Here is a 24,920-nt window from a genome sequence, read left to right on the forward strand (position 1 = left end):
CCAGCTTTGAGATTCCGGATTCCAACGGGAATTCCGTCGGAAGGTTGAAATTTCGACGTCGGAGTTTAGCCGGGTATTACAAAAAAGGATTTTTGTACCTTCAAAGTGGACCTCGATTTCGTTTTCTTCTACGTATATGAACATTAACTCCACCTTCGAAATATGGTGGGTTCAATATTTCTCGAGAAGATTAAGAAAATGAGGGACAATGAGACTATAGAGAGAGATAGAGAGAGAGAGAGAGGGACAATGTTTGAACAGAGACAGACAGAGCACGAGAGAGAGGAACAAGTTTTGACAGAGATAGAGGGATTTAGTTTCGAGAGAGAGAGAAATAGAGAAAGCGCAAGAGAAAGGGACAAAGCTAAGAGAGAGAAGTTTAGACAAAGACAGAGAGAGTACAAGAGAGAGAAAGAAGAGAGAGAGAAGAAAGAGCGATAGGGTTTCGTGATTTTGAAATATGGAAACTTATAGTGAGGGTCAATTTTGTCAATTCATGTGTTCTAAATGCTTATTTTGGACAGAATGACTGCAAATTCGGACGGAAGAGAAAGTGATGGATTTAAGTGTTGAGTCGTCAAAATAGAGAGATAGAAATATTAATTACGTTAAATTTCAGGGACTAAAAAGTAATTTTTCCATAAAAGAAAATGTGAACAAAATTAGTGTATTGAATCATTTTATTATTATTATTATTATTATTATTTTAAATATTAATATTAAATAAATATTTTAAGTAGATAAAATTATTAGTTGAATAATGATAGTTTATAATAATTACAATATTAAAATAATAATAATAATAATTAACAAAATAAAATTGAATTTAAAAATAATATTATTTTTAGTAACATTTAAAATTTTATGAATTACTATCATTTATTTAATATTTAGTTTCATAAAAAATAAATAATTATGAAGACTAAAATCTTAATTATATTTAAAAGAATTAAAATTTTATATTTAATAATTAAGAATAATAAAAATTAATTTTATATGTAATGTTATTGGTATAAATATATTGTTATTAGTAAAAATATTTAAAATTTATTAAATTTAATTAGAAAAGATAAAATTAAAAGAAATGAGAAAAGAAAAACAATATTTTAATTGAATTAATTTGAAAATTTGTAATTAAAGGTAGGAGAGAGTTTAATAATATATAAATTAAAATCGAAGGAGTTTTAAGAAAAAAAATAATATTGAATAATCAAATTAAAAAAATAATAACAAAGATTGTGAATAAAATTTATCTATATTTTTAATTATTTATATAATCATACTTTTTTTTACCAAATATAATTACACTTCTTTTTATACAAGAAATCATATTTCTCATACAATTAAATAATTAAAAAAAGGAAAAAAAAACAAAAATCAGTCCCGTTGCCTAATGCTAAATCTGCGGTGTTCCGTTTCTAAAAAAATAATAGTAAAAGTTATTATTTACTCTTATAATATATAAAATTTACTAATTAATTTTTTAATTTTAAAAATACATTAAAATATTATTATATAAAATAACTAATTTATTAAAAATATTAAATAGTATATACTTTTATAAATTTAATAGATTAATTAATAAATTTTTTATATTATAAAAATTAAATAATAAAATACTTAATGTTCTAAAATCAATCTAAAACTGATTAATAGGTTTTTAGTACTTTATGAATATTTTAATATATTTTTTAAAATTAAAAAATTAAATAATGAGTTTTACTGTACGACACTACAGGATTAAATGGTAAGTTATCTAAAATAATATAATAATTTCGTACACTCGTGGCGGGTGAGGCAACTTGAATTCAACCACCAGCCCCCACCGGAAAGTGGCTTTGTGTCTGCTCTGTGGAAAGAATGGTAGCTAGAGAATAAAGACTCTGTCTTCACATTGACTGAACCACTATATCAATGTAAATACACTCAAATATGGATTCTGCAAATCAACTGAAAAGGGGTTTATTGTTTTCATTTCTCATTCGAATTTTGTAAGTCATATGAAGCTTTGATCCTTTGGGAGTTCGTTTTTCTTTCCTTTGTGAGTTTAGTCTCACTATGAACTGGTGGAGAAGCCAAGCTACGCTCAGGATCCTTTTCTTGCTGTTATTGGGTCAGCTGGTTTCTTTTGTACTTGCACTCTGCAGCTTCACATCTTCTCTGGTAGCCAATCTCGGTAACCATTTTACTAAAACCCTTTTAAGTTTTTTTTTTTGGTGTTATTGTTATTTTTTATAATGTTCTTGTGGGTTATTCTCTAGGTGTTGATGCACCCATTACTCAATCTATCTTCAATTACTTTGCTTTAGCCTTGGTTTATGGTAGTATTTTGATCTACAAGCGCCAAAAGATCCAGGTATTATCTTCCCCCCTCCATTTATTTTTCTTCAATCAGCTTTGCATAAATCAAATGGAATGAAGTCTGTTCTAATGATCTCTTGTGGGTTTTGAGAATTTGACTTGTTGTATATGGAGGTGTGCAGCTTTCTTGGTACTGGTATCTCCTCCTAGCATTTGCTGATGTTCAGGGCAATTATCTTGGTAAGCGTTGTCTCTTACATATCAAAGTCTGAGAAGATAAGTTATTGTCCACTTCTTCTGTAAGCCATGGATTAGGTAGTGTTGGAAATTAAATTGAACAATTTGTAGATATATTTCAGCATTTGTTGTCAATAACTTGTAAACTGAGAGCAATGCTTGTACATGAAGGAACAAAATGATATTTTGTGGTTAGAAAACTCAGAAACTGACCGCTGCTTGTTATTGAATTTGAAATTCCAGTAACTGTTTGTTTTTTTTTTTGTTTTGATGCAGTTAATAAAGCATATCAGTTCACATCACTTACTAGTGTGACATTATTGGACTGCTGGACCATAGCTTGGGCCATAGTTCTCACATGGTTCTTTCTTGGCACGAGATATTCCATATGGCAGTTGTTTGGTGCAGCCATCTGCGTTGTGGGGCTTGGCTTGGTGCTGCTCTCTGATGCAGGGGTGGGTGGTGAAGGTGACAATTTTCTGCTCCTCTTCCATGTTATGGCTATGAACTCATTTTCTAATTGTGTGATTTCTAGTGTTTCTTTAGAAGAACTGTTGAAAATAAGAACTATATATGTTCTTGTTAAGTAGTCTGCTGCTACTTTGTATACCATTTTCACCATTACATGTTCATCTTTTCAGACGGTTCAAAGCCTCTTTTGGGTGATTCACTTGTTATTGCTGGGACACTTTTCTTTGCATGTAGCAATGTTGGCGAGGTATGTGAACCATACCCTACTTTGTTTCTGCAAATATGCAGTTCAAATTTGTTTGATGAATGTTTTTTTCCTAGTTATGGAAAACAAATTGATTTGTGAAACTGAAGCCAGAGGTAGCCACAGTTTTGGAGTTATGTATCTTTTAATGTCCGAACAAAATGCAGGAATTCTGTGTTAAGAAGAAAGATCGCATTGAAGTGGTGTCAATGCTCGGTTTTTTCGGAATGCTAGTGAGTCTGGTTGAGCTGTATCCTTATCATTGGCTTTTGGCAACAGATACTAGATAATGGAATTTTCAATTGCTTCCGAGACTCAAATTTTAGTTCCTTTCCCCATAATTACGATTTTAGCTTGGACAAATATCTTATAAGTTGGCATATGAAAGTTGAGCGAGTTGAAAATGTTTTTTCTGTCATTCTGTAAACTTATTTTAGATCCATATTTGAGCTGAAGAGTCTGGAATCAGTCAGCTGGTCTGCAGATATTGTAAGTGATTTATTCTTCTATAATCTTTCTTATGGTCAACATGCTTGCTAATATGCAAAGAGAAACTGTCATTGGCTAGCTGGATAATTTTTTCCACAAACAAGAAGCTGCAGATATTCTTGCATTTTCACAGAAGCATTGATCTTGATTAGATGCCAATATTAAGAGTGGAGGAATTGAGGAGATAGCTGTTGCATTTATATGCATTCATGGATCAGAATTTAGGCTAACTATATACTTAACTCCTATACTATTTGGGATTAATCCATTGAACACTAGAACTAAAAATTGTAACCTAGCAGACACTTAAACCCACAAAAATTCATAACAATTAAAGGAAATTAGTCATTATCCTCAATTAATTATAAAAAGTTTATAATTCATTGCTAATTGCATTTTAGATTTTGTTTACTTTGCTCCAAATGTTTAATAAAATGACAAATTTACTCCTGACAGGACGAGTGCATTTATCAACTTATAAAAATTTAAAGCACATTCAATAGTAAATATGACAATTTCTAACTTTTTTTTTTAATAAATTATCATTGAAATATCTAACTATGTGTTTAATTGTTATGGTTTTTATGAGTTTAGGTGTTTGATAGATTTTAATTTTTAGTCAAGTGTTTAACGAACTAATCCCAAATAGTACGGGAGTGTATATATATATTTGGCCTAATAATTCATGTTCCCCTTTCTAAATGAATGTTTTGGTTATTTGTGAAACTGAAATTTATGTTTTTGTTTTGCTTTCAGATATTAGCTATTGCAGGCTATACTCTATCCCTTTTTATGTTCTATACCCTTGTTCCTTTTGTTCTAAAGGTGAGTTTCTTTCTTATATCAGCATGTATAAAACTGCTTTAGGTATTGTGGAAATTGACTTCATTTGCGACTCGGTAGTAAGAGCATGATAGGCTTTGAGTGCAGAATCTGACAGATCAATATTTCTGTAGCAATTATTAACGAGTGTTTTTATGCACAGTTGAGCGGAGCTACAATGTTCAATCTCTCTCTCCTCACTTCTGATATGTGGGCAGTAGTTTTTCGCATCTTTTTCTACCGCCAGGAGGTACTAAGCCATCATATATGTTGATAGTTGTTATTCCCTTGTAGTGCCGGTGACCAGACTAATAATCTCTTCAATTGCAGGTTGACTGGTTATATTTTCTTTCTTTTGCAGTTGTAACCGTTGGACTTGTCATCTATTCAACGACGTATGCTTCTGATTCTTTCCATGCTATCTGCTAGTTTAAGCATCTCTTTTGTTAGTTTGGCTGTCTCTCTTCGGATAAAATCTTGAAATAGTGAAAATATGATTACCATTTCTAATTCGAAAGGGAGCAAATTTCTTTGAGTTGTTTCTCAGTGTGGAAAACTTTCATTACTAAAGAAATCATTGATTTCTGCAGAGAGAAGGATCCAGCTCGAATGTCTGCTCTGGAGGATGAGAACTCCAACGGAGAATACCAAGCACTTATTGATGATGATGCAACCAGAAATGACTCTTTAGTTTCATGAACCGCATAGCAGCTTATGGTATTTATTATTTGCTAAAGTCCTAAAAATTTTAATGGTAAATATTTCAAACCTGCATAGTAGTTTATGGAAATGACTTGCATGATTCACAATTGCTTGCAGGAACCTATCTGTTCTGCTTGCCAATAAGAACTATGACTAGTGACATTCATTATTCCCATTTGAGTGAAGTCTTACTTAGAAAGGATAACTTCAATCTCAGAATGAAGACTATATTAAAGGATTCAGAGCCTCCCTTCTTCATACTTTGATGAATCATGTAATGAGACTTGTGAAAGATGCAATATCTTTTTCAATGTCCAGAATATATCAAACCCCATGTAACTTAATGTATTGGATTCTATCATGAAAGTTTCAATGTTATTATTATTATTATTTCCAATATTTCTGATTTAATTCCTTGATATGCATTTATAAAAAACTAAAATGGGTAAATTGTTGAGAACTTGGAACTGAACTCCACCATGGGAATTAGAACAAAGCAGGGAATAACAATCCCAGTGGCAACAGTTAGAGCTAAATTTTTGAAACTTATCCATTCATATTATGTTGTTGATATAAAGAAGATTTAGTTATTAAAGGAGTATCCTCTTTTTTTTTTTTTTTGGGAATCTTGTAAGCAGAGCATTTTGTTGCTGATAAAGAAGATTTAGTTATTCAAGGGATTTCTTCTTATAGTTTTGGGAAATTTTATAAGCAAAGAATTCTTCAACTTTATATATTCAAGGGAAAAGTACTATTTAGTTTGTATATTATGAGAAAACTCATTAATTGGTCTATTGGTTTTGAAAAATATTACTATTTAGTTTCCTTTCCATTCTCTTACTGATCAGATTTTAAACTAAATTGTCAATGAAAACCTCTATGGTACGTAAAAACTCCCGCTCCAGGTTCTGCAGGTTCCTTGGTATTGGTATCTACTACTGGGTTTTGTAGATGTTCATGGAAATTATTTCTGTAAGTATTGTTTCTTTCTTTTACATTGATTCAAGAGTTAATAGAAGGGTAATTGACTTGCTGGATCTTTCATTGATGCAGTTAACAAGGCATTCCAATTCTCTTCAATTACTAGTGTGACATTATAGGACTGCTGGACTATAGCATGGGTCATAATTCTCACTTGGCTCTTCCTCAACACACAGTACTCCCTATCCCAGTTATCTGGTGCAGGTCTCTGTGTGCTAGGTCTTGTTTTGGTCTTCTTCTCTTATGCCGGGTTAGGCGGAGGCAGAGGTGATTCCTACATCTCTGCCTTGCATGATCAATGACTTTTTCATGTTTGAGAGATTGCCAAATCCATCACCAGGATGTCCATGATCAATTTCAGGTGGATCAAGACCTGTTTTGGGGGATACTCTTGTTATTGCTGCAACATTCTTCTATGCCTTGAGCAATACTGGTGAGGTTAGTCATCTTTATTCAACTTTTCTAGCCAGCTATTATCACTTGCAGTTTCTTCTCTTCTTATACCTTCCAGCAATATGCAGGAATTTTGCATAAAGAAGAAAGATCGCATTGAAGTTGTAGCCATGATCGGAGTTTATGGATTACTAGTGAGCTTAGTTGAGATGTATCCTTCTTATCAGCATGGAAAATGTTAGATACTATGAACACTATCAAGTGATTACTGCTCCTGACAAAGCGAAATTAACAGATTTGCACCTTTTCTACCTCAGTAATTTTACCTTAGCTTGAGATATAATATTTTTTCGCATTCCATAACCTTTCTCAGATCCATACTAGAGATAAAAAGTCTGCAGTCAGTAGACTGGTCTGCAGATTTTGTGAGTAATTCTTTCCAGTGCTCAATTTTCTCGAGTTGGCTCAAGAAAAGCTGAAAAACCGTTGAGTTTCAATTAGATTAAACGCAGTGAAAGAAATAGAAAAAACAAAATTTATTATATGGATCACGTTTAAACGAAGAAAATAATAATATTTAAAGCAAAACACGAAATCATTCACTTTGATCGGATTGTTGCAAACCATAAACCATCCTAAGTATTTGGTTTTTAAGGATATCCATGTTCAATTGTTCGGTTTCTAATAATATACATGTCCAATTGTTCGATTTCTAAGCATATCCACATAGAAGGGTAATGAAAAACCTTACAATATTTTTAAGGGAATTGAAAAGGATATCCAAATTTTGCAAGGTTTCTACCAATAGTTACACAGCTTTTCCCTTCTCCATTAAAACTTTCTACTAAAATTGTCAGTATAATAGTATTTATTTATTTATTTAACTAATTAAATAAATAAATTATCATTATAATCTAAAATTTTAAAAAACAGAATATATTAATTTTAGATAATTTTAATTAAGTTTCTACGATTAAAATCGTAATTCTTTTAAATTATAATTTAATCCAAATGTCAATTTATATGCAATCAAATCCTGCTTAATTTAACTTTTTATTTTATTTTCTCATGCAATTTCGTATTCTGTATGTGTGTGACTCATAAGATTTTAAATATATTGACCACAAATATAATTAATTAATTAATTAATTTAAAAATCAAAAATATTATATAACTAACATGTTAAGACTATCCAAATATTTATAATGTTAAAAGTGGTTTGATTTAACCTTATAATTAATATCTCTTCATCACAAATGTCCCAATTTAACATTTGATATATAGAAGCTAACTATAATGTTAAATCATATTAGTTCTCATTTATTAATCATTGATTGATTAAATAAAATTCTAAATCTCATTTGCTCATTTCATTCAACCTTGTGCAAGGATTTCATGATTAATACTAGTAGAGAACAAACGAAATATTCTCTAATTTAATCTAGGGTGATGAATCCTATCTCAATCACGTAAACACCTTGATAGTTCCTAATATATCCGATTCATCTCCATTTGTTACTCATGAATCAAGCAACGTAGAATATGAATCAAAACATAAAAGTCCCTATATAAGATTATTTATTAACTTCACGTCAAAAGATCACTTACACGACTATCACTTGAATAATTCATAGACAAAGTTATTTATATAGATTTCTCTAGCAAGTTAATTCAGTGCATTTATTCTTAAAGTAAGCACCTACATATTAATTCTTAAAGTAAGCACCTACGTATTAATTCTAAATACCTCACCTATCTGAATTTATTAGATTAGTTGCTTCTCTAAAAGGAAAGAACTAATTATTATTCAAACATCGATCAGGAACATTCAGAGACATTATTTAAATACAATAAGATTTTCACAATTATAACCATATTATAATTTTCTTTACACAGTATATTGACTTAAATTAACACTAAAAAGTAAATAATAACCTTTATATAATGTATTTAAATATTTAAAATATATGAAAAATAATATTCAATTACAACCAAAATATTGGTTATAAGGCATAATAATAAGAAAACCAACACATAGTAACTTAGCCATTCACATTTCTAGTTCTTGGCATACCTAGTTAATTTTTTTTTTTCAGATTTTAGCTTTTTGTAGCTTCACTCTATCAACATTTTTGTTTTACTCCCTTGCTCCTTCTGTCCTAAAGGTTCATCTCCTTTCTATGAACAATTATGTGTCACAATCCTTTCAGTTTAAAGGCTTTGCTAGTAGTGAGTTTATTTTCTAATGGGAGTAATCTGCATCCAGTTGAGTGGATCTATCATGTTCAATCTCTCTTTGCTTACTTTTGATATGTGGGCAGTTATCGTTCGCATCTTCCTCTGTCACCAGTAGGTGATTGTTTCTTAATTACGCCTTCGGTGCTACTCCATGTCTGTGATATTTAAGCATTCTATACTCTTAGACTTAGTATTGATTGTAACGACCCGGAAATCGGACAGCTACCGGCGCTAGGATCCAAATCGGCTTAAGGCCGCCGGGACCCGTAGTGTAACGACCCGAAAATCGGACTGCTACCGGCGCTAGGATCCGGGTCGACTTAAGGCCGTCGGAACCCGTAGTAAGCCTAACATGCATCCTGTGAACCTGCTTAATCCCATACATGATCAACAACATACATAAAAATTAAAACTTTTCTTTCCATTCATATGCCAACTCAACCTGTGCATGCACTATAACATAATCATAACATTGATCCCTCAGTGGGATCTCATCAGTGTCCCCAATGGGTGACATAACATATGCTGAGTTGGTTTACATAAACATCATAAAAATCTCTAAGATCATGTATTAAAGGGATAACAACATTCTATGGTCAAGCACACCTCTAATAATCCATAAACATCATCTCATTACATATCTATATTGATTAAGACATTACATTACAATCCGATCATGTCCATTGCTAGCTATTACATAAACATAACTTCTTTACTCTATCCGGACTCCCGCTCTATACTGTACCTACAAGCCTGGGGGTAAAGGGAGAGGGGTGAGCTAAAAGCCCAGTGAGTAGGACTAAAAAAAACATATTAACACTATGCTCTATAAAATGCATCATAACACAGACAATTCACATAAGGGGTTGGGTGAACTTGTCACCAATTAGTCCAAGCTAACATTATGCCAGGCCGTAGCATGGGGTCCTGGTCTTCCTGTCATAACATACATTACTTACCATTGCCCCAGGGCCTCCTCTGGGCTCCTGGTCTTCGAGTCCCATAACCGTGCCAGGCCGTAGAATGGGGTCCTGGTCTTTCCTTACATAGTGCCAGGCCGTAGAATGGGGTCCTGGTCTTCCTGTCATGGACTAATTGGGTCATCCAATATTCACCCACATCAACAACCATCGATGCAATGCGGCATATTCGTGGAAACTAATGCAATCATCCTATTACATAATCATGATGCATGAAACATGATAAAACATTTAATTTAAAAGATTAAGTTTAGTTCCACTCACCTCTGGCTGACTCTGATAACACCGAAGCAGCTGAACTCACTGCTGGGGTCCTCGGTTCCTCGGGTCCGAACCTACACAGGTGGACTCAAATGAGGGACCAAACATACCTGAACATAACTATAAACTACTCCCCAAAAACCCCCTAAAACATCATGAAACAACCATACAAAAACATGCAAGGAAGGCCTGGACAGGGCACTTTCGGCGGCAGGTTCGGCGGCCGAAAGTCCCTCCAGAGCCGAAAGTCAGGCAGGTTCGGCGGCACCTTCGGCGGCCGAAACTCCCAGACAGAGACGAAACTCATGCATGTTCGGCGGCACCTTCGGCGGCCGAAACTGCCAGACAGAGACGAAAGTCTCCCTTTTGGGGGCAAGCTTCGGCAGCCGAAAGGCTGTCTCCCCAGCCATGTTCGGCGGCTGAAAGTCCTTCGGCTGCCGAACCTGGTTTCTGCCAAAGGGCAGAAACTTGGCTCCCAATGCACATTTCGCCTCCAAACCTTTCCAACATGCATCAAACCTATTCTACAACACACAAACACAAGCATACATGTTCCTAGGGGCCTCAAACCATCATAAACCCCATCTACAACACATCAAGCATCCACATTGTTCATGAACATACATTTATATCCATAAACTCCAAAAACATAACCATAACCTAAACATGCATTCTAACCCATAGATCTACTGAAAACTTACTTAAAACATGCAATGAGCTTAAGATCGGCTCTTACCTCTTGAAGATCGAGAGAGAGACGACCTAAACTCGAAGTTGGGAGAAATTGGGTTCTTGAACTTCCAAGCTCCAAAACTTTGCTCAAAAGCTCAAATCTTCAAAACAACGTGAAAACAAGTGAAAATCTTGAGAGATTTAGAGGAAGAACATCAAAGATGGGTGAGGGGCGGCGGAGACTCACCTTGGCCGAAAATGGGGAAAAAGCTCGCCCGTTTTCGGCTAAGGGACCCTTTTATAGTGGCTGGCCAGACCACGTTCGGGGGCCGAATGTGCCTCCGCATGCATGCCATGTTCGGCGGCCGAACTTGAGGTTCGGCGGCCGAACTTGAGGTTCGGCGGCCGAACTTGAGGTTCGGCGGCCGAACCTGGACTTCCCTCACTTATGCTTTCGGGGGCCTAAAGCACACCCGCAACGCATGCATGTTCGGCGGCCGAACCTGAGTTTTCCTCCAAAGCTATTTTCATGCAAAAACTCATTTTCTTTCATGCTTAAAACATAAAACACATTAAAACATTTTATAAAAACATGGTTTTACCCTACTAGAGGCTTCCGACATACGAGATTCCACCGGACGGTAGGAATTCCGATACCGGAGTCTAGCCGGGTATTACATTCTCCCCCCCTTAAGAACATTCGTCCCCGAATGTTCCTCAACTAGCACATGCAAGGCATACAACATATAACACATAGAGACTAACCTTAAAAGAGATGAGGATATTGCCGGAGCATAGACTCCCGTGTCTCCCAAGTGCACTCTTCCAGATTGTGGTGGTTCCAAAGGACCTTCACCATCGGGATTTCCTTGTTCCTTAGCTTTCTGATCTGGGTGTCTAGGATCCGTACCGGCTGCTCAACATAGGTGAGATCCTCTTGGATCTCCACATCAGGCTCACTAAGAACCTTGCCCGGATTTGACACAAATTTCCTCAACATTGAAACATGGAAAACCGGATGGATTCTCGCCATAGAAGCAGGCAAATCTAGCTTATACGACACATTCCCAATCTTCTGCAAGATTTCAAAGGGTCCGATGTATCGTGGGGCTAGTTTACCTTTCTTCCCGAAGCGAACCACTCCCTTCATTGGAGACACCTTAAGCAATACCAGATCCCCCTCCTGAAACTCTACTTGCCTTCTGCGGATGTCTGCATAACTCTTCTGTCTGCTTGCAGCAGTCTTGATTCTTTCTCTGATTAAGGGTACCACCCTGCTGGTGATCTCTACTAACTCAGGCCCTGCCAAGGCCTTTTCTCCAACTTCTTCCCAGCAAACAGGCGACCTGCACTTCCTTCCATGTAAAGCTTCGTATGGCGCCATCCCGATGCTAGCATGATGGCTGTTATTGTAGGCAAACTCCACCAAAGGTAGATGCTGCCTCCAAGAACCGCCAAAGTCCAGCACACATATTCTTAGCATATCTTCTATGGTCTGGATGGTCCTCTCTGACTGTCCGTCTGTCTGTGGATGGAAGGCAGTGCTAAAATCCAACCTGGTACCCATGGCATCCTGCAGACTCCGCCAAAACCTGGAGGTGAACTGGGGTCCTCTATCTGACACTATAGAAACAGGAACCCCATATAGTCTGACGATCTCCTCAACGTACACCTGCGCCAACTTGTCCACAGAATAGCCACTCCTGACAGGGATGAAGTGAGCAGATTTGGTGAGTCTGTCCACAATCACCCATATGGAGTCCAATCTGTTGGACGCCGCCGGTAACCCCACTACGAAGTCCATAGCTATATTCTCCCATTTCCACTCTGGAATAGGTAGCGGGTTAAGCATTCCAGCCGACTTCTGATGTTCCAGCTTCACCCTCTGACAAACTTCGCAGGCTGACACAAACTGTGCCACTTCTCTCTTCATAGCTGGCCACCAATAAACTTTCTTCAGATCCTGGTACATTTTGGTGGCTCCGGGGTGAATGCTGTATCTTGCATTATGAGCCTCTCTCATAATGTCTCCTTTTAGCCCTATGTCATCTGGTACACACAATCGACTCCCATAGCGGAGGATCCCCTTATTGTCGAATCTGAACTCAATGTCCTTGCCTGACTGAACAGTCCTGGCAATCTTCACTAACTCTGGGTCCTCATGCTGTTTCTGAGCCACCTGCTCCAGAAACACGGGTGTCACTTTCATCTGAGCAACCAAGGCACCTGTACCAGACAACTCCAACTGAAGTCCTTCCTCAATGAGCTTGTAAAACTCCTTCACCACTGGTCTCCTCTCTGCCGTGATGTGGGATAGACTGCCTAGTGACTTCCGGCTTAGGGCGTCTGCCACGACATTCGCCTTACCCGGATGATACTGGATCTTGCAATCGTAGTCACTCAGCAGTTCCACCCATCTCCTCTGTCTCAAGTTCAAATCTCTTTGACTCAGGATGTACTGCAGGCTTTTATGATCTGTGAAGATCTCACATTTTACCCCATAGAGGTAATGCCTCCACATCTTGAGTGCAAAGATTACTGCTGCCATCTCAAGGTCATGTGTGGGGTAATTCAACTCATGCTTCTTTAGCTGTCTCGAAGCATAAGCAATCACCCTCTCACTTTGCATCAGTACACAACCCAGTCCCATACGGGACGCATCACAAAAGACTGTAAAGTCCTCATCACTAGATGGCAGAGCTAAAACTGGCGCTGAAGTCAACCTCTTCTTAAGCTCTTCAAAACTCTCTTCGCATTGGTCGGTCCACAGAAACTTCTGATTCTTCCTAGTTAGTCTGGTCAGAGGAGTTGCTATTTTCGAGAAGTCCTGAATGAACCTCCTGTAGTAACCTGCCAAACCCAAGAAACTCCTGATCTCCGTCACTGAAGTGGGTCTAGGCCAGTTAGCCACAGTTTCTGTCTTCTTGGGGTCCACCTCTATCCCATTCTCTGACACTACATGCCCCAAGAACGAAATGCTCCTCAGCCAGAACTCACACTTGGAGAACTTAGCATACAAGCCATGTTCCCTCAAGGTTTGTAGAACCAACCTCAGATGATGGGTATGCTCCTCTGCATTCCTGGAATACACTGGGATATCATCTATGAAGACAATAATGAAGTGATCCAGGTACTGGCTAAACACTCTATTCATGAGATCCATGAATGTTGTAGGGGCGTTGGTTAACCCGAACGGCATTACAAGGAACTCAAAATGCCCATATCTGGTCCTGAAAGCTGTCTTTGGCACGTCCTCTTCCCTGATCCTCAACTGATGATACCCGGACCTCAGATCTATTTTGGAGAAACAACCCGCTCCTGCTAGCTGGTCGAATAGATCGTCGATCCTTGGCAATGGGTACTTGTTCTTGGTAGTGACTTTGTTCAACTGCCTGTAGTCGATACAAAGCCTAAGGGATCCATCCTTCTTTCTCACAAACAAAACTGGAGCACCCCAGGGTGAGGTACTCGGTCGGATGAAGCCCTTGTCTACCAGCTCCTGCAACTGCTCCTTCAATTCTTTCAATTCTGCTGGCGCCATCCTGTAGGGAGGGATAGAGATCGGTCTGGTTCCAGGCATCAGTTCTATCTCGAACTCTATCTCCCTAGTAGGTGGTAAACCTGGCAGCTCGTCTAGGAACACATCTAAGAACTCTCTAACCACTGGCACTGAGACGGGCTCTTTGACCTGACTGCTAAGCTCTCTCACATGAGCCAAATACCCCTGACATCCCCTCCTGAGCAACCTACGAGCCTGAAGAGCTGATATCAGACCTCTAGGTGTACCCCTCCTGTCTCCTCTGAAGACAACCTCAGACCCATCCTGACCTTTGAACCTGACTACCTTGTCCCTGCAATCCAAGGTAGCACCATGGGTAGATAACCAGTCCATCCCTAGAATGACGTCAAAATATGTCAAATCTAGAACCACTAGGTCGGCGGACAAGCATCTTCCCTCAACAAACACAGGACTACACTGGCAGACTGACTCTGCCACAGATGGATCACACTTGGGTCCACTGACCCAGAGAGGACACTCTAACCCAGAAGTCATTAGACCTAACCTCCCCACGGCTCTCGGAGCAATAAAAGAATGAGATGCACCAGGGTCCATCAAGGCATACACATCTGAACAACCAATGATTAAGTTACCTGCCACCACGGTGTTAGATGCATCTGCCTCCTGCTGTGTCATTGTGAAGATCCGTGCTGGAGCTGATGGACCTTCACCTCTGAAACCCGCTGAAGAAGAGGCTGCTCCTCTCCCTTTGCCTCTGCCACTGGCCTGAGTCATGGCTGGAGCTGCTGGCTGCGCTACACTGCCTGAGGCTGTCTGCTGGGACTGAGCCATCGGGACCGCTCTTGGACATTCTCGAGCCATATGCCCCTCCTGACCACATCTGAAACAGGCGTTCGTCCCAAACCGACATACTCCCCTGTGTGGCTTACCACACTTCGCACAAACTGCATTATCCGCACCAGAGCTTGAGCCACTTCCAAATCCCAGACTAGACTTGACTTTATTCCAGAACTTATTCTTCTTACCCTTGGGCTTACCCCATCTCTTACTGCCTGAAGCTGCTGCACTCAGGGTAGAGGGATCTAACCTTCCCCCACCCGGAGTTTTAGAACCAGAAGGCTGTGCCACTGTCTGCTTAACTGTCCCCTGAATGATGGCACTGGCCTCTATTTTCCTAGCCATATCTACTATGGCATGGAAGCTCTCCCTGTCCACTGACTGGATCAAGGAGGAATACCTGGAATGGAGTTTCATGACATACCTCCTTGACCTCTTCGAATCTGTATCCAGACTCTGCCCAGCAAAAGGCAACAGCTCCAAGAATCTGTCGGTGTACTCCTCTACACTCATTTCATCCGCCTGCCTCAACTGTTCAAACTCTATCATCTTCAGCTCCCTTGAACTATCGGGAAAAGCCCAACCTGCAAACTCGTTTGCAAACTCTTCCCAGGACATGCTGTCCACTCTCGGGTTCACATAATTCTTGAACCACTCTCGTGCCTTCTTGCACTTAAGCGTGAACCCAGCCATCTGAATGGCTCTACTGTCATCAGCCCCTAACTCCTCTGTAATAGTCTTGACCCTCTCAAGATACACAAACGGGTCATCACCTGACTCAAACTGGGGAGCACCCAGCTTCATGTATTCAGTCATCTTAACCTTGCTCCCACTGGCTGAGCTAGGTCTAGATGGTTGAGTAACTGGGGCTGCTGGTTCTGTAGGTGGTGGAGGTGGTGCAACATTTTCTGAGGTAGGGTTTGCTGGATTTGGATAGTATGGTGGGGGTGGATACATTGGGTACTGCGAATATTGTGGGTAGTATGGTGGGTATGGCATCTGTGTGGGATAAGGAGTGAAGCTAGGGTAATCCGATGTACCTCCCATCGAATACCCGGGATGTTGTGAGAAGTGTGGGTAGTGGGGTGGCTGAACAAATCCCGAGGTCTGAGTGCCTCCTTGGGACTCTCCCATACCTTCCTCCGACATGCTAACTCCCAGACTACCATCCCTCCTCTGCTCTACATCCATATCATCCCCCATGTCCTCTGACGCTCCTCCCTGAACTGTTCCTCTGACTGATCTGCTCCTACCCAGATCCAAAGACCTTCGAGGGTCTCTTGCCACTCTATCTCGGTTAGACCTACTAGACATTGCCCTAGGCAATGCTGGAGGACGGGCGCTTATGCCCTCATCCTCAGGTGGTACTCCAGTCAATCTCGCTGATCGACGAGTTCCCCTCATCCTGTTTTCTGAAAAACAGCACACATAGCACAAACATTAGTATCATATGGTTCATGTGGGCACACATGAACCCGCATCACACATCACATATCATAGCATATCATCATGGCATTTCACATCATTATGTAAGACAGGACTCCACATCCTATCCTAGTGGACATGATCTTTCCTATTGTGCTTGACCTTCTATAACATCTATGAGCCCGATACTCTAGGTCCGACCATATGAACCTAGGGCTCTGATACCATTCTGTAACGACCCGAAAATCGGACCGCTACCGGCGCTAGGATCCGGGTCGACTTAAGGCCGCCGGGACCCGTAACAAGCCTAACATGCATCCTGTGAACCTGCTTAATCCCATACATGATCAACAACATACATAAAAATTAAAACTTTTCTTTCCATTCATATGCCAACTCAACCTGTGCATGCACTATAACATAATCATAACATTGATCCCTCAGTGGGATCTCATCAGTGTCCCCAATGGGTGACATAACATATGCTGAATTGGTTTACATAAACATCATAAAAATCTCTAAGATCATGTATTAAAGGGATAACAACATTCTATGGTCAAGCACACCTCTAATAATCCATAAACATCATCTCATTACATATCTATATTGATTAAGACATTACATTACAATCCGATCATGTCCATTGCTAGCTATTACATAAACATAACTTCTTTACTCTATCCGGACTCCCGCTCTATACTGTACCTGCAAGCCTGGGGGTAAAGGGAGAGGGGTGAGCTAAAAGCCCAGTGAGTAGGACTAAAAAAAAACATATTAACACTATGCTCTATGAAATGCATCATAACACAGACAATTCACATAAGGGGTTGGGTGAACTTGTCACCAATTAGTCCAAGCTAACATTGTGCCAGGCCGTAGCATGGGGTCCTGGTCTTCCTGTCATAACATACATTACTTACCATTGCCCCAGGGCCTCCTCTGGGCTCCTGGTCTTCGAGTCCCATAACCGTGCCAGGCCGTAGAATGGGGTCCTGGTCTTTCCTTACATAGTGCCAGGCCGTAGAATGGGGTCCTGGTCTTCCTGTCATTGACTAATTGGGTCATCCAATATTCACCCACATCAACAACCATCGATGCAATGCGGCATATTCGTGGAAACTAATGCAATCATCCTATTACATAATCATGATGCATGAAACATGATAAAACATTTAATTTAAAAGATTAAGTTTAGTTCCACTCACCTCTGGCTGACTCTGATAACACCGAAGCAGCTGAACTCACTGCTGGGGTCCTCGGTTCCTCAAGTCCGAACCTACACAGGTGGACTCAAATGAGGGACCAAACATACCTGAACATGACTATAAACTACTCCCCAAAAACCCCCTAAAACATCATGAAACAACCATACAAAAACATGCAAGGAAGGCCTGGACAGGGCACTTTCGGCGGCAGGTTCGGTGGCCGAAAGTCCCTCCAGAGCCGAAAGTCAGGTAGGTTCGGTGGCACCTTCGGCGGCCGAAACTCCCAGACAGAGACGAAACTCATGCATGTTCGGCGGCACCTTCGGCGGCCGAAACTGCCAGACAGAGACGAAAGTCTCCCTTTCGGGGGCAAGCTTCGGCAGCCGAAAGGCTGCCTCCCCAGCCATGTTCGGCGGCCGAAAGTCCTTCTGTAACAGCCCGAAAATCCGGACCGCTACCGGCGCTAGGATCCAGATCGGCGTAAGGCCGCCGGGACCCGTAGCAAGCCTAACATAACCTGTAATCCAGTTTAATCCCATACATGATCAACAATACTCATAAACCTATAAACATTCTCATATAACAACCAAGCTCAACCTGTACATAAACATAAACATATCATAAACCTCCACTGGAGCCCTCATCAAATGCTCCAATGGGGTAACTCATCATACATAAGCTTGGTTGAAACATAACCTCATATCTCATATCATAAAGACCATGTACATGCAAGTGGGATTAACAATCTGTATTGGTCAAGCACAACTCTATCCTCAATATTCAAATTACATAACATAACTTAAAACACTTTTACATTACATCATAATACAATTGTCATGTCCACAATCTAACTATTACATAACATCACTTCATACTCTGGCTAACCTCCTGGTCTACCCTGTACCTGCACATCTGGGGTTAGGGGAGAGGGGTGAGCTATAAAGCCCAGTGAGCAGAATAGAGAAAACATATATTAAATATTTCATGCTTCCATGAAATGCAACACATCACAAACATATCACATAAGGATGGTATTGTCACCTATAGTCCTCAACATAGTCCAATCGTGCCAGGGGCGTAGAATGGGCCTCACTGGTCTTTCTCTTACATACATAACATAACATAACATTCCAATATGCCAGGGGCGTAGAATGGGCCTCACTGGTCTTTCTCTTAACATAGTCCAGGGGCGTAGAATGGGCCTCACTGGCAATCCGTACCGTATCATCATCATATCATAGCATAGGAGGACTAGAGGATCATCCAATGACCAATCCGCATCCACATCAAATTATGCAATGCAACATATTCGTGAATACTAATGCAAACAATCCTAAAATATCGCATGGCATATATGATGCATGAACATGCTCCAAAAAATTATATTTCATTTATTTAAAAACTTAAGGTTTATTCCACTCACCTCTTAGCTGAAGCTCAACAGACTCTGAAGCAGCTATCTCACTGCTGGGGTCCCTGATTTCTCGGGTCCGAACCTACACAGGCGGACTCAAATGAGGGACCGGACATACATAAACATGACTCTAAAAATACTCCCCAAAAACCCCCTAGAACATCATGAAAACACCACATAAAAATATGCATGAAATGGCTGAACAGGGCACTTTCGGCGGCACCTTCGGCGGCCGAAAGTCCTGGACAGATCCGAAAGTCAGGCACTTTCGGCGGCACCTTCGGCGGCCGAAAGTCCCAGACAGAGACGAAAGTCTCTTTTCGGGGGCAACTTCGGCAGCCGAATGCTGCCTCCACAAAAGAGGGTTCGGCGGCCGAAAGTCACTTCGGCGGCCGAACCTGAGCTTCTCCCGAAGGGCAGAAACTCAGCTCCTCTATGCACATTTTGCCTCCCAAGCTCAAATCATATAAAAACTAGTTCTAAAACATGCATACCTCACATACATTACACCTAGGGGTCTCAAGCTATCATATACCCCAACTACAACACTTCAAACACACAAAAACAAGCTACATTGTTCATCAAGGCATCAAAACCCATAAACTCAACATATACCCTAACATGCATTTCTACCCATAGATCTTGCATAAAACTTATTTAAAACACATAAGGAGCTTAAGATCGGCTCTTACCTCTTGAAGATCGAGAGGAAGACGACCTAAACTTGGAGATCCACGAAAATGAGCTCCTGAGTTCCCAAAGCTCCAAAACTTGTTTCAAAAGCTTAAATCTTCAAAACCAAGGGAAAACAAGTGAAAATCTTGAAAGATTTAGAGGAAGAACATCAAAAATGGGTGAGGGGCGGCGGAAAGCTCACCTTGGCCGAAAATGGGGAAAAACTCGCCCGTTTTCGGCTAAGGGACCCTTTTATAGTGGCTGGCCAGACCACGTTCGGGGGCCGAATGTGCCTCCGCATGCATGCCATGTTCGGCGGCCGAACATGAGGTTCGGCGGCCGAACCTGGACTTCCCTCACTCATGCTTTCGGGGGCCTAACGTGCCTCCAAAACGCATGCATGTTCGGCGGCCGAACTTGACTTTCGGCGGCCGAACCTGGGTTTTCCTCCAAAGACTTTTCATGTAAAAACTCATTAAATTTCATACTTAAAATCATTAAAAACATGAAAATATTTCATAACAACATACTTTTACCCTTCTAGAGGTTTCCGACATCCGAGATTCCACCGGACGGTAGGAATTCCGATACCGGAGTCTAGCCGGGTATTACATTCTCTCCCCCTTAAGAACATTCGTCCCCGAATGTTCCTCAACTAGCACATGCATAGCAAACAACATAACATACATACAAAACACATAGGGACTAACCTTAAAAGAGGTGGGGATATTGCTGGAGCATAGACTCCCGTGTCTCCCAAGTGCATTCTTCTAAATTGTGGTGGTTCCAAAGGACTTTCACCATCGGGATTTCCTTGTTTCTTAACTTTCTGATCTGGGTGTCTATGATCCGTACTGGCTGCTCTACATAGGTGAGATCCTCTTGGATCTCTACATCAGGCTCACTAAGAACCTTGCTCGGATCTGACACGTACTTTCTTAACATAGAAACATGGAAAACCGGATGGATTCTTGCCATAGAAGCAGGTAAGTCCAGCTTGTACGACACACTCCCAATCTCTTGCAAGACTTCGAAGGGTCCGATGTACCGTGGAGCTAGCTTACCCTTTTTACCAAACCGAACCACCCCTTTCATTGGAGACACCTTGAGCAATACTAGATCCCCCTCCTGAAACTCTAACTGTCTCCTGCGGACGTCTGCATAACTCTTCTGTCTGCTTGCAGCAGTCTTGATTCTCTCTCTGATGATGGGTACCACCCTGCTGGTGATCTCTACTAACTCAGGCCCTGCCAAGGCCTTTTCTCCAACTTCCTCCCAACAAACAGGTGACCTGCACTTCCTTCCATATAAAGCTTCATATGGAGCCATCCCGATGCTAGCATGATGACTGTTATTGTAGGCAAACTCCACCAAAGGTAGATGCTGCCTCCAAGAACCGCCAAAGTCCAGCACACACATTCTTAGCATATCTTCTATGGTCTGGATGGTCCTCTCTGACTGTCCGTCTGTCTGTGGATGGAAGGCAATGCTAAAATCCAACCTGGTACCCATGGCATCCTGCAGACTCCGCCAAAACCTGGAGGTGAACTGGGGCCCTCTATCTGACACTATAGAAACGGGAACCCCATGCAGTCTGACAATCTCGTTTACATACACCTGCGCTAACTTGTCCACAGAATAGCCACTCCTGACAGGGATGAAGTGAGGAGATTTGGTGAGTCTGTCCACAATCACCCATATGGAGTCCACTCTGTTGGACGTCGCCGGTAACCCCACTACGAAGTCCATAGCTATATTCTCCCATTTCCACTCTGGAATAGGTAGCGGGTTAAGCATTCCAGCCGGCTTCTGATGTTCCAGCTTCACCCTCTGACATACTTCGCAGGCTGACACGAACTGTGCCACTTCTTTCTTCATAGCTGGCCACCAATAAACTTTCTTCAGATCTTGATACATCTTGGTGGCTCCGGGGTGAATGCTGTATCTTGCATTATGAGCTTCTCTCATAATGTCTCCCTTAAGCCCTATGTCATCTGGTACACATAATCTGCTCCCATAGCGGAGGATCCCCTTACTGTCAAATCTGAACTCATTATCTTTGCCCGACTGAACAGTCCTGGCAATCTTCACTAACTCTGGGTCCTCATGCTGTTTCTGAGCCACCTGCTCCAGAAACACGGGTGTCACCTTCATTTGTGCAATCAGAGTACCTGTACCAGACAACTCTAACTGTAGACCTTCATTCATGAGCTTGTAAAACTCCTTCACCACCGGTCTCCTCTCTGCCGTGATGTGGGATAAACTGCCAAGTGATTTCCGGCTTAAGGCGTCAGCTACTACATTAGCCTTACCCGGATGATATTGGATTCTGCAATCATAGTCACTGAGCAGCTCTACCCACCTCCTCTGTCTCAAATTCAGTTCTCTCTGGCTCAAAATGTGCTGCAGGCTCTTATGATCAGTAAAGATCTCACATTTTACCCCATAGAGGTAGTGCCTCCACATCTTGAATGCAAAGATGACCACTGCCATTTCAAGATCGTGTGTGGGGTAATTCAACTCATGCCTCTTCACACTGATCGGTCCACAGAAACTTCTGATTCTTCCTGGTCAATCTGGTTAGAGGAGCTACAATCTTTGAGAAGTCCTGAACGAACCTCCTGTAATAACCAGCCAAACCCAAGAAACTTCTGATCTCAGTCACTGTGGTGGGTCTAGGCCAGTTAGTCACAGCTTCTATCTTCTTGGGGTCTACTTCAATTCCGTTCTCTGACACTACATGCCCCAAGAACGAGATGCTCCTCAACCAGAATTCACACTTGGAGAACTTGGCATACAAGCCATGTTCCCTCAAGGTCTGCAGAACTATCCTCAGATGATGGGCATGCTCCTCTGCATTCCTGGAATACACTAAGATATCATCTATGAAGACAATAACAAAGTGGTCCAGGTACTGTCTAAACACTCTGTTCATGAGGTCCATGAATGCTGCAGGGGCGTTTGTTAACCCGAACGGCATTACAAGGAACTCATAATGCCCATATCTGGTCCTGAAAGCTGTCTTTGGCACATCCTCTTCTCTGATCCTCAGCTGATGGTACCCAGATCTCAGATCTATTTTGGAGAAACAACCCGCTCCTACTAGCTGGTCGAATAGATCGTCGATCCTTGGCAATGGGTACTTATTATTGGTAGTGACTTTGTTCAACTGCCTGTAGTCGATACAAAGTCTAAGGGATCCATCCTTCTTCTTTACAAAGAGCACTGGAGCACCCCAAGGTGAGGTACTCGGTCGGATGAAGCCCTTATCTACCAGATCTTGCAACTGTTCTTTCAATTCTTTCAACTCAGCTGGTGCCATCCTGTAGGGAGGGATAGAGATCGGTCTCGTTCCAGGCATTAACTCTATCTCGAACTCTATCTCCCTAGCAGGTGGTAAACCTGGAAGCTCGTCTGGGAACACGTCTAAGAACTCTCTGACCACTGGCACTGAGGCGGGCTCTCTAACCTGACTGTCTAGCTCTCTCACGTGAGCTAGAAAACCCTGACAACCCCTCCTGAGCAGCCTACGAGCCTGTAGGGCCGATATCCTACCTCTAGGAGTACCCCTTTTGTCTCCTCTGAAGACGATTTCTGACCCATCCTGACATCTGAACTTAACTACCTTGTCCCTGCAGTCCAAGGTAGCACCATGGGTAGATAACCAGTCCATCCCTAGAATGACGTCAAAATCAGTCAACTCTAGAACCACAAGGTCGGCGGACATGCATCTCCCCTCTACAAAAACTGGACTACATTGGCAGACTGACTCTGCCACTGACGGGTCACACTTGGGTCCACTGACCCATAGGGGACACTCTAACTCAGAGACCATCAACCCTAACCTCTGCACGGCTCTCGGAGCGATGAAAGAATGAGATGCACCAGGGTCCATCAATGCATACACATCAAAACAACCAATGATGAGATTACCTGCCACCACGGTGTTGGATGTGTTCGCCTCTTGCTGTGTCATTGTGAAGATCCTCGCTGGAGCTGACGGACCTTCACCTCTGAAACCCGCTGAAGAAGAGGCTGTTCCTCTCCCTCTACCTCTGCCGCTGGCTTGAGTTAGTGCTGGAGCTACTGGCTGAGCTACACTGCCTGAACCTGTCTGCTGGGACTGTGCCATAACAGCTGCTCTAGGACAATCCCGAGCCATATGTCCCTCTTGCCCACATCTGAAGCAGGCTCTGGACCCATAGAGGCACACTCCCCGGTGTGGCTTACCACACTTCACACATGCTACATTGTCTGCACCTGAGCTCGAGCCACTTCCTAATCCCAGACCTGACTTGATCTTGCTCCAGAACTTGTTCTTCTTCTGCTTCTTGGTGGTACTGCTCCACCTCTTACTACCTGAATTTAAGGAAGAAGGATCCACTCTTTCCCTACCTGGGGTTTTGGAACCGGAAGGCTGTGCCACTGACTGCTTGACTTTTCCCTCGATGATAGCACTAGCCTCCATTCTCCTAGCCATATCGACTATGGTGTGAAAACTCTCTCTATCTGCTGACTGTACCAAGGAGGAATACCTGGGATGGAGCTTCATGATATACCTCCTTGACTTCTTCTGATCTGTGCTAAGGTCCTGCCCAGCAAATGGCAGCAACTCCATAAACCTATCAGTATATTCGTCTACACTCATGTCATCAGTCTGCCTCAACTACTCGAATTCTATCATCTTCAATTCCCTTGAACTATCAGGGAAAGCCCATCCTGCAAATTCATTAGCAAACTCCTCCCATGGAAGACTGTCCACCCTCGGTTTGATGTAGTTCTTGAACCACTCACGGGCCTTCTTGCATTTTAGGGTGAACCCAGCCATCTGAATGGCTCTACTGTCATCCGCCCCTATCTCGTCTGTTATCATTTTGACCCTTTCCAGATACGCAAATGGGTCATCACCACTATCATATTGGGGAGCACCCAACTTCATATAATCAGTCATTCTGACCTTGCTCCCTCCAGATGAGCTAGGTTGAGGTATTTGGGTTTCTGGGACAGTAGGTGCTGCTGGTGGTGGATACATAGGGTACGGTGGGTATGGTGG

At 41.5% G+C, this 24,920-nt stretch overlaps 1 protein-coding gene and 1 pseudogene across 2 annotated transcripts; both read left to right on the plus strand.

Annotated features, from left to right (window-relative positions):
* Positions 1-1,803: 1,803 nt before the first annotated feature.
* On the plus strand, positions 1,804-5,663 carry LOC110608098 (solute carrier family 35 member F2). Of its 2 annotated transcripts, XM_043959508.1 has the most exons (12): positions 1,805-2,176; positions 2,262-2,356; positions 2,484-2,541; positions 2,815-3,006; positions 3,180-3,256; positions 3,421-3,503; positions 3,691-3,742; positions 4,499-4,567; positions 4,728-4,814; positions 4,895-4,959; positions 5,155-5,281; positions 5,384-5,663. In XM_043959508.1, exons 1-11 carry the CDS (start codon positions 2,059-2,061, stop codon positions 5,261-5,263), a joined length of 1,005 nt encoding a protein of 334 aa, XP_043815443.1. In that variant the 5' UTR covers positions 1,805-2,058; the 3' UTR covers positions 5,264-5,281; positions 5,384-5,663. The 2 variants fall into 2 exon arrangements, with proteins under 2 accessions (XP_043815444.1, XP_043815443.1); XM_043959509.1 differs by lacking the exon at positions 5,384-5,663 and having other exon boundaries at positions 1,804-2,176; positions 4,926-4,959; positions 5,155-5,263.
* Positions 5,664-5,707: 44 nt separating this feature from the next.
* The window catches only part of LOC110608097, a 43,680-nt pseudogene continuing 24,467 nt past the window's right edge, over positions 5,708-24,920 (plus strand).

Source organism: Manihot esculenta, chromosome 9 (genome assembly GCF_001659605.2).
Source record: "Manihot esculenta cultivar AM560-2 chromosome 9, M.esculenta_v8, whole genome shotgun sequence".
In the NCBI taxonomy this organism is placed as follows: Eukaryota; Viridiplantae; Streptophyta; class Magnoliopsida; order Malpighiales; family Euphorbiaceae; genus Manihot; species Manihot esculenta.

Bases quoted from the DNA above. Each gene is read 5' to 3' on its own strand.
- LOC110608098 (XM_043959508.1), top strand. From the start codon at position 2,059: ATGAACTGGTGGAGAAGCCAAGCTACGCTCAGGATCCTTTTCTTGCTG. The intron at 2,542-2,814 runs GTAAGCGTTGTC...GTTTTGATGCAG, and splicing joins TGTTCAGGGCAATTATCTTG to TTAATAAAGCATATCAGTTC. The intron at 3,743-4,498 runs GTAAGTGATTTA...TTTTGCTTTCAG, and splicing joins TCAGCTGGTCTGCAGATATT to ATATTAGCTATTGCAGGCTA.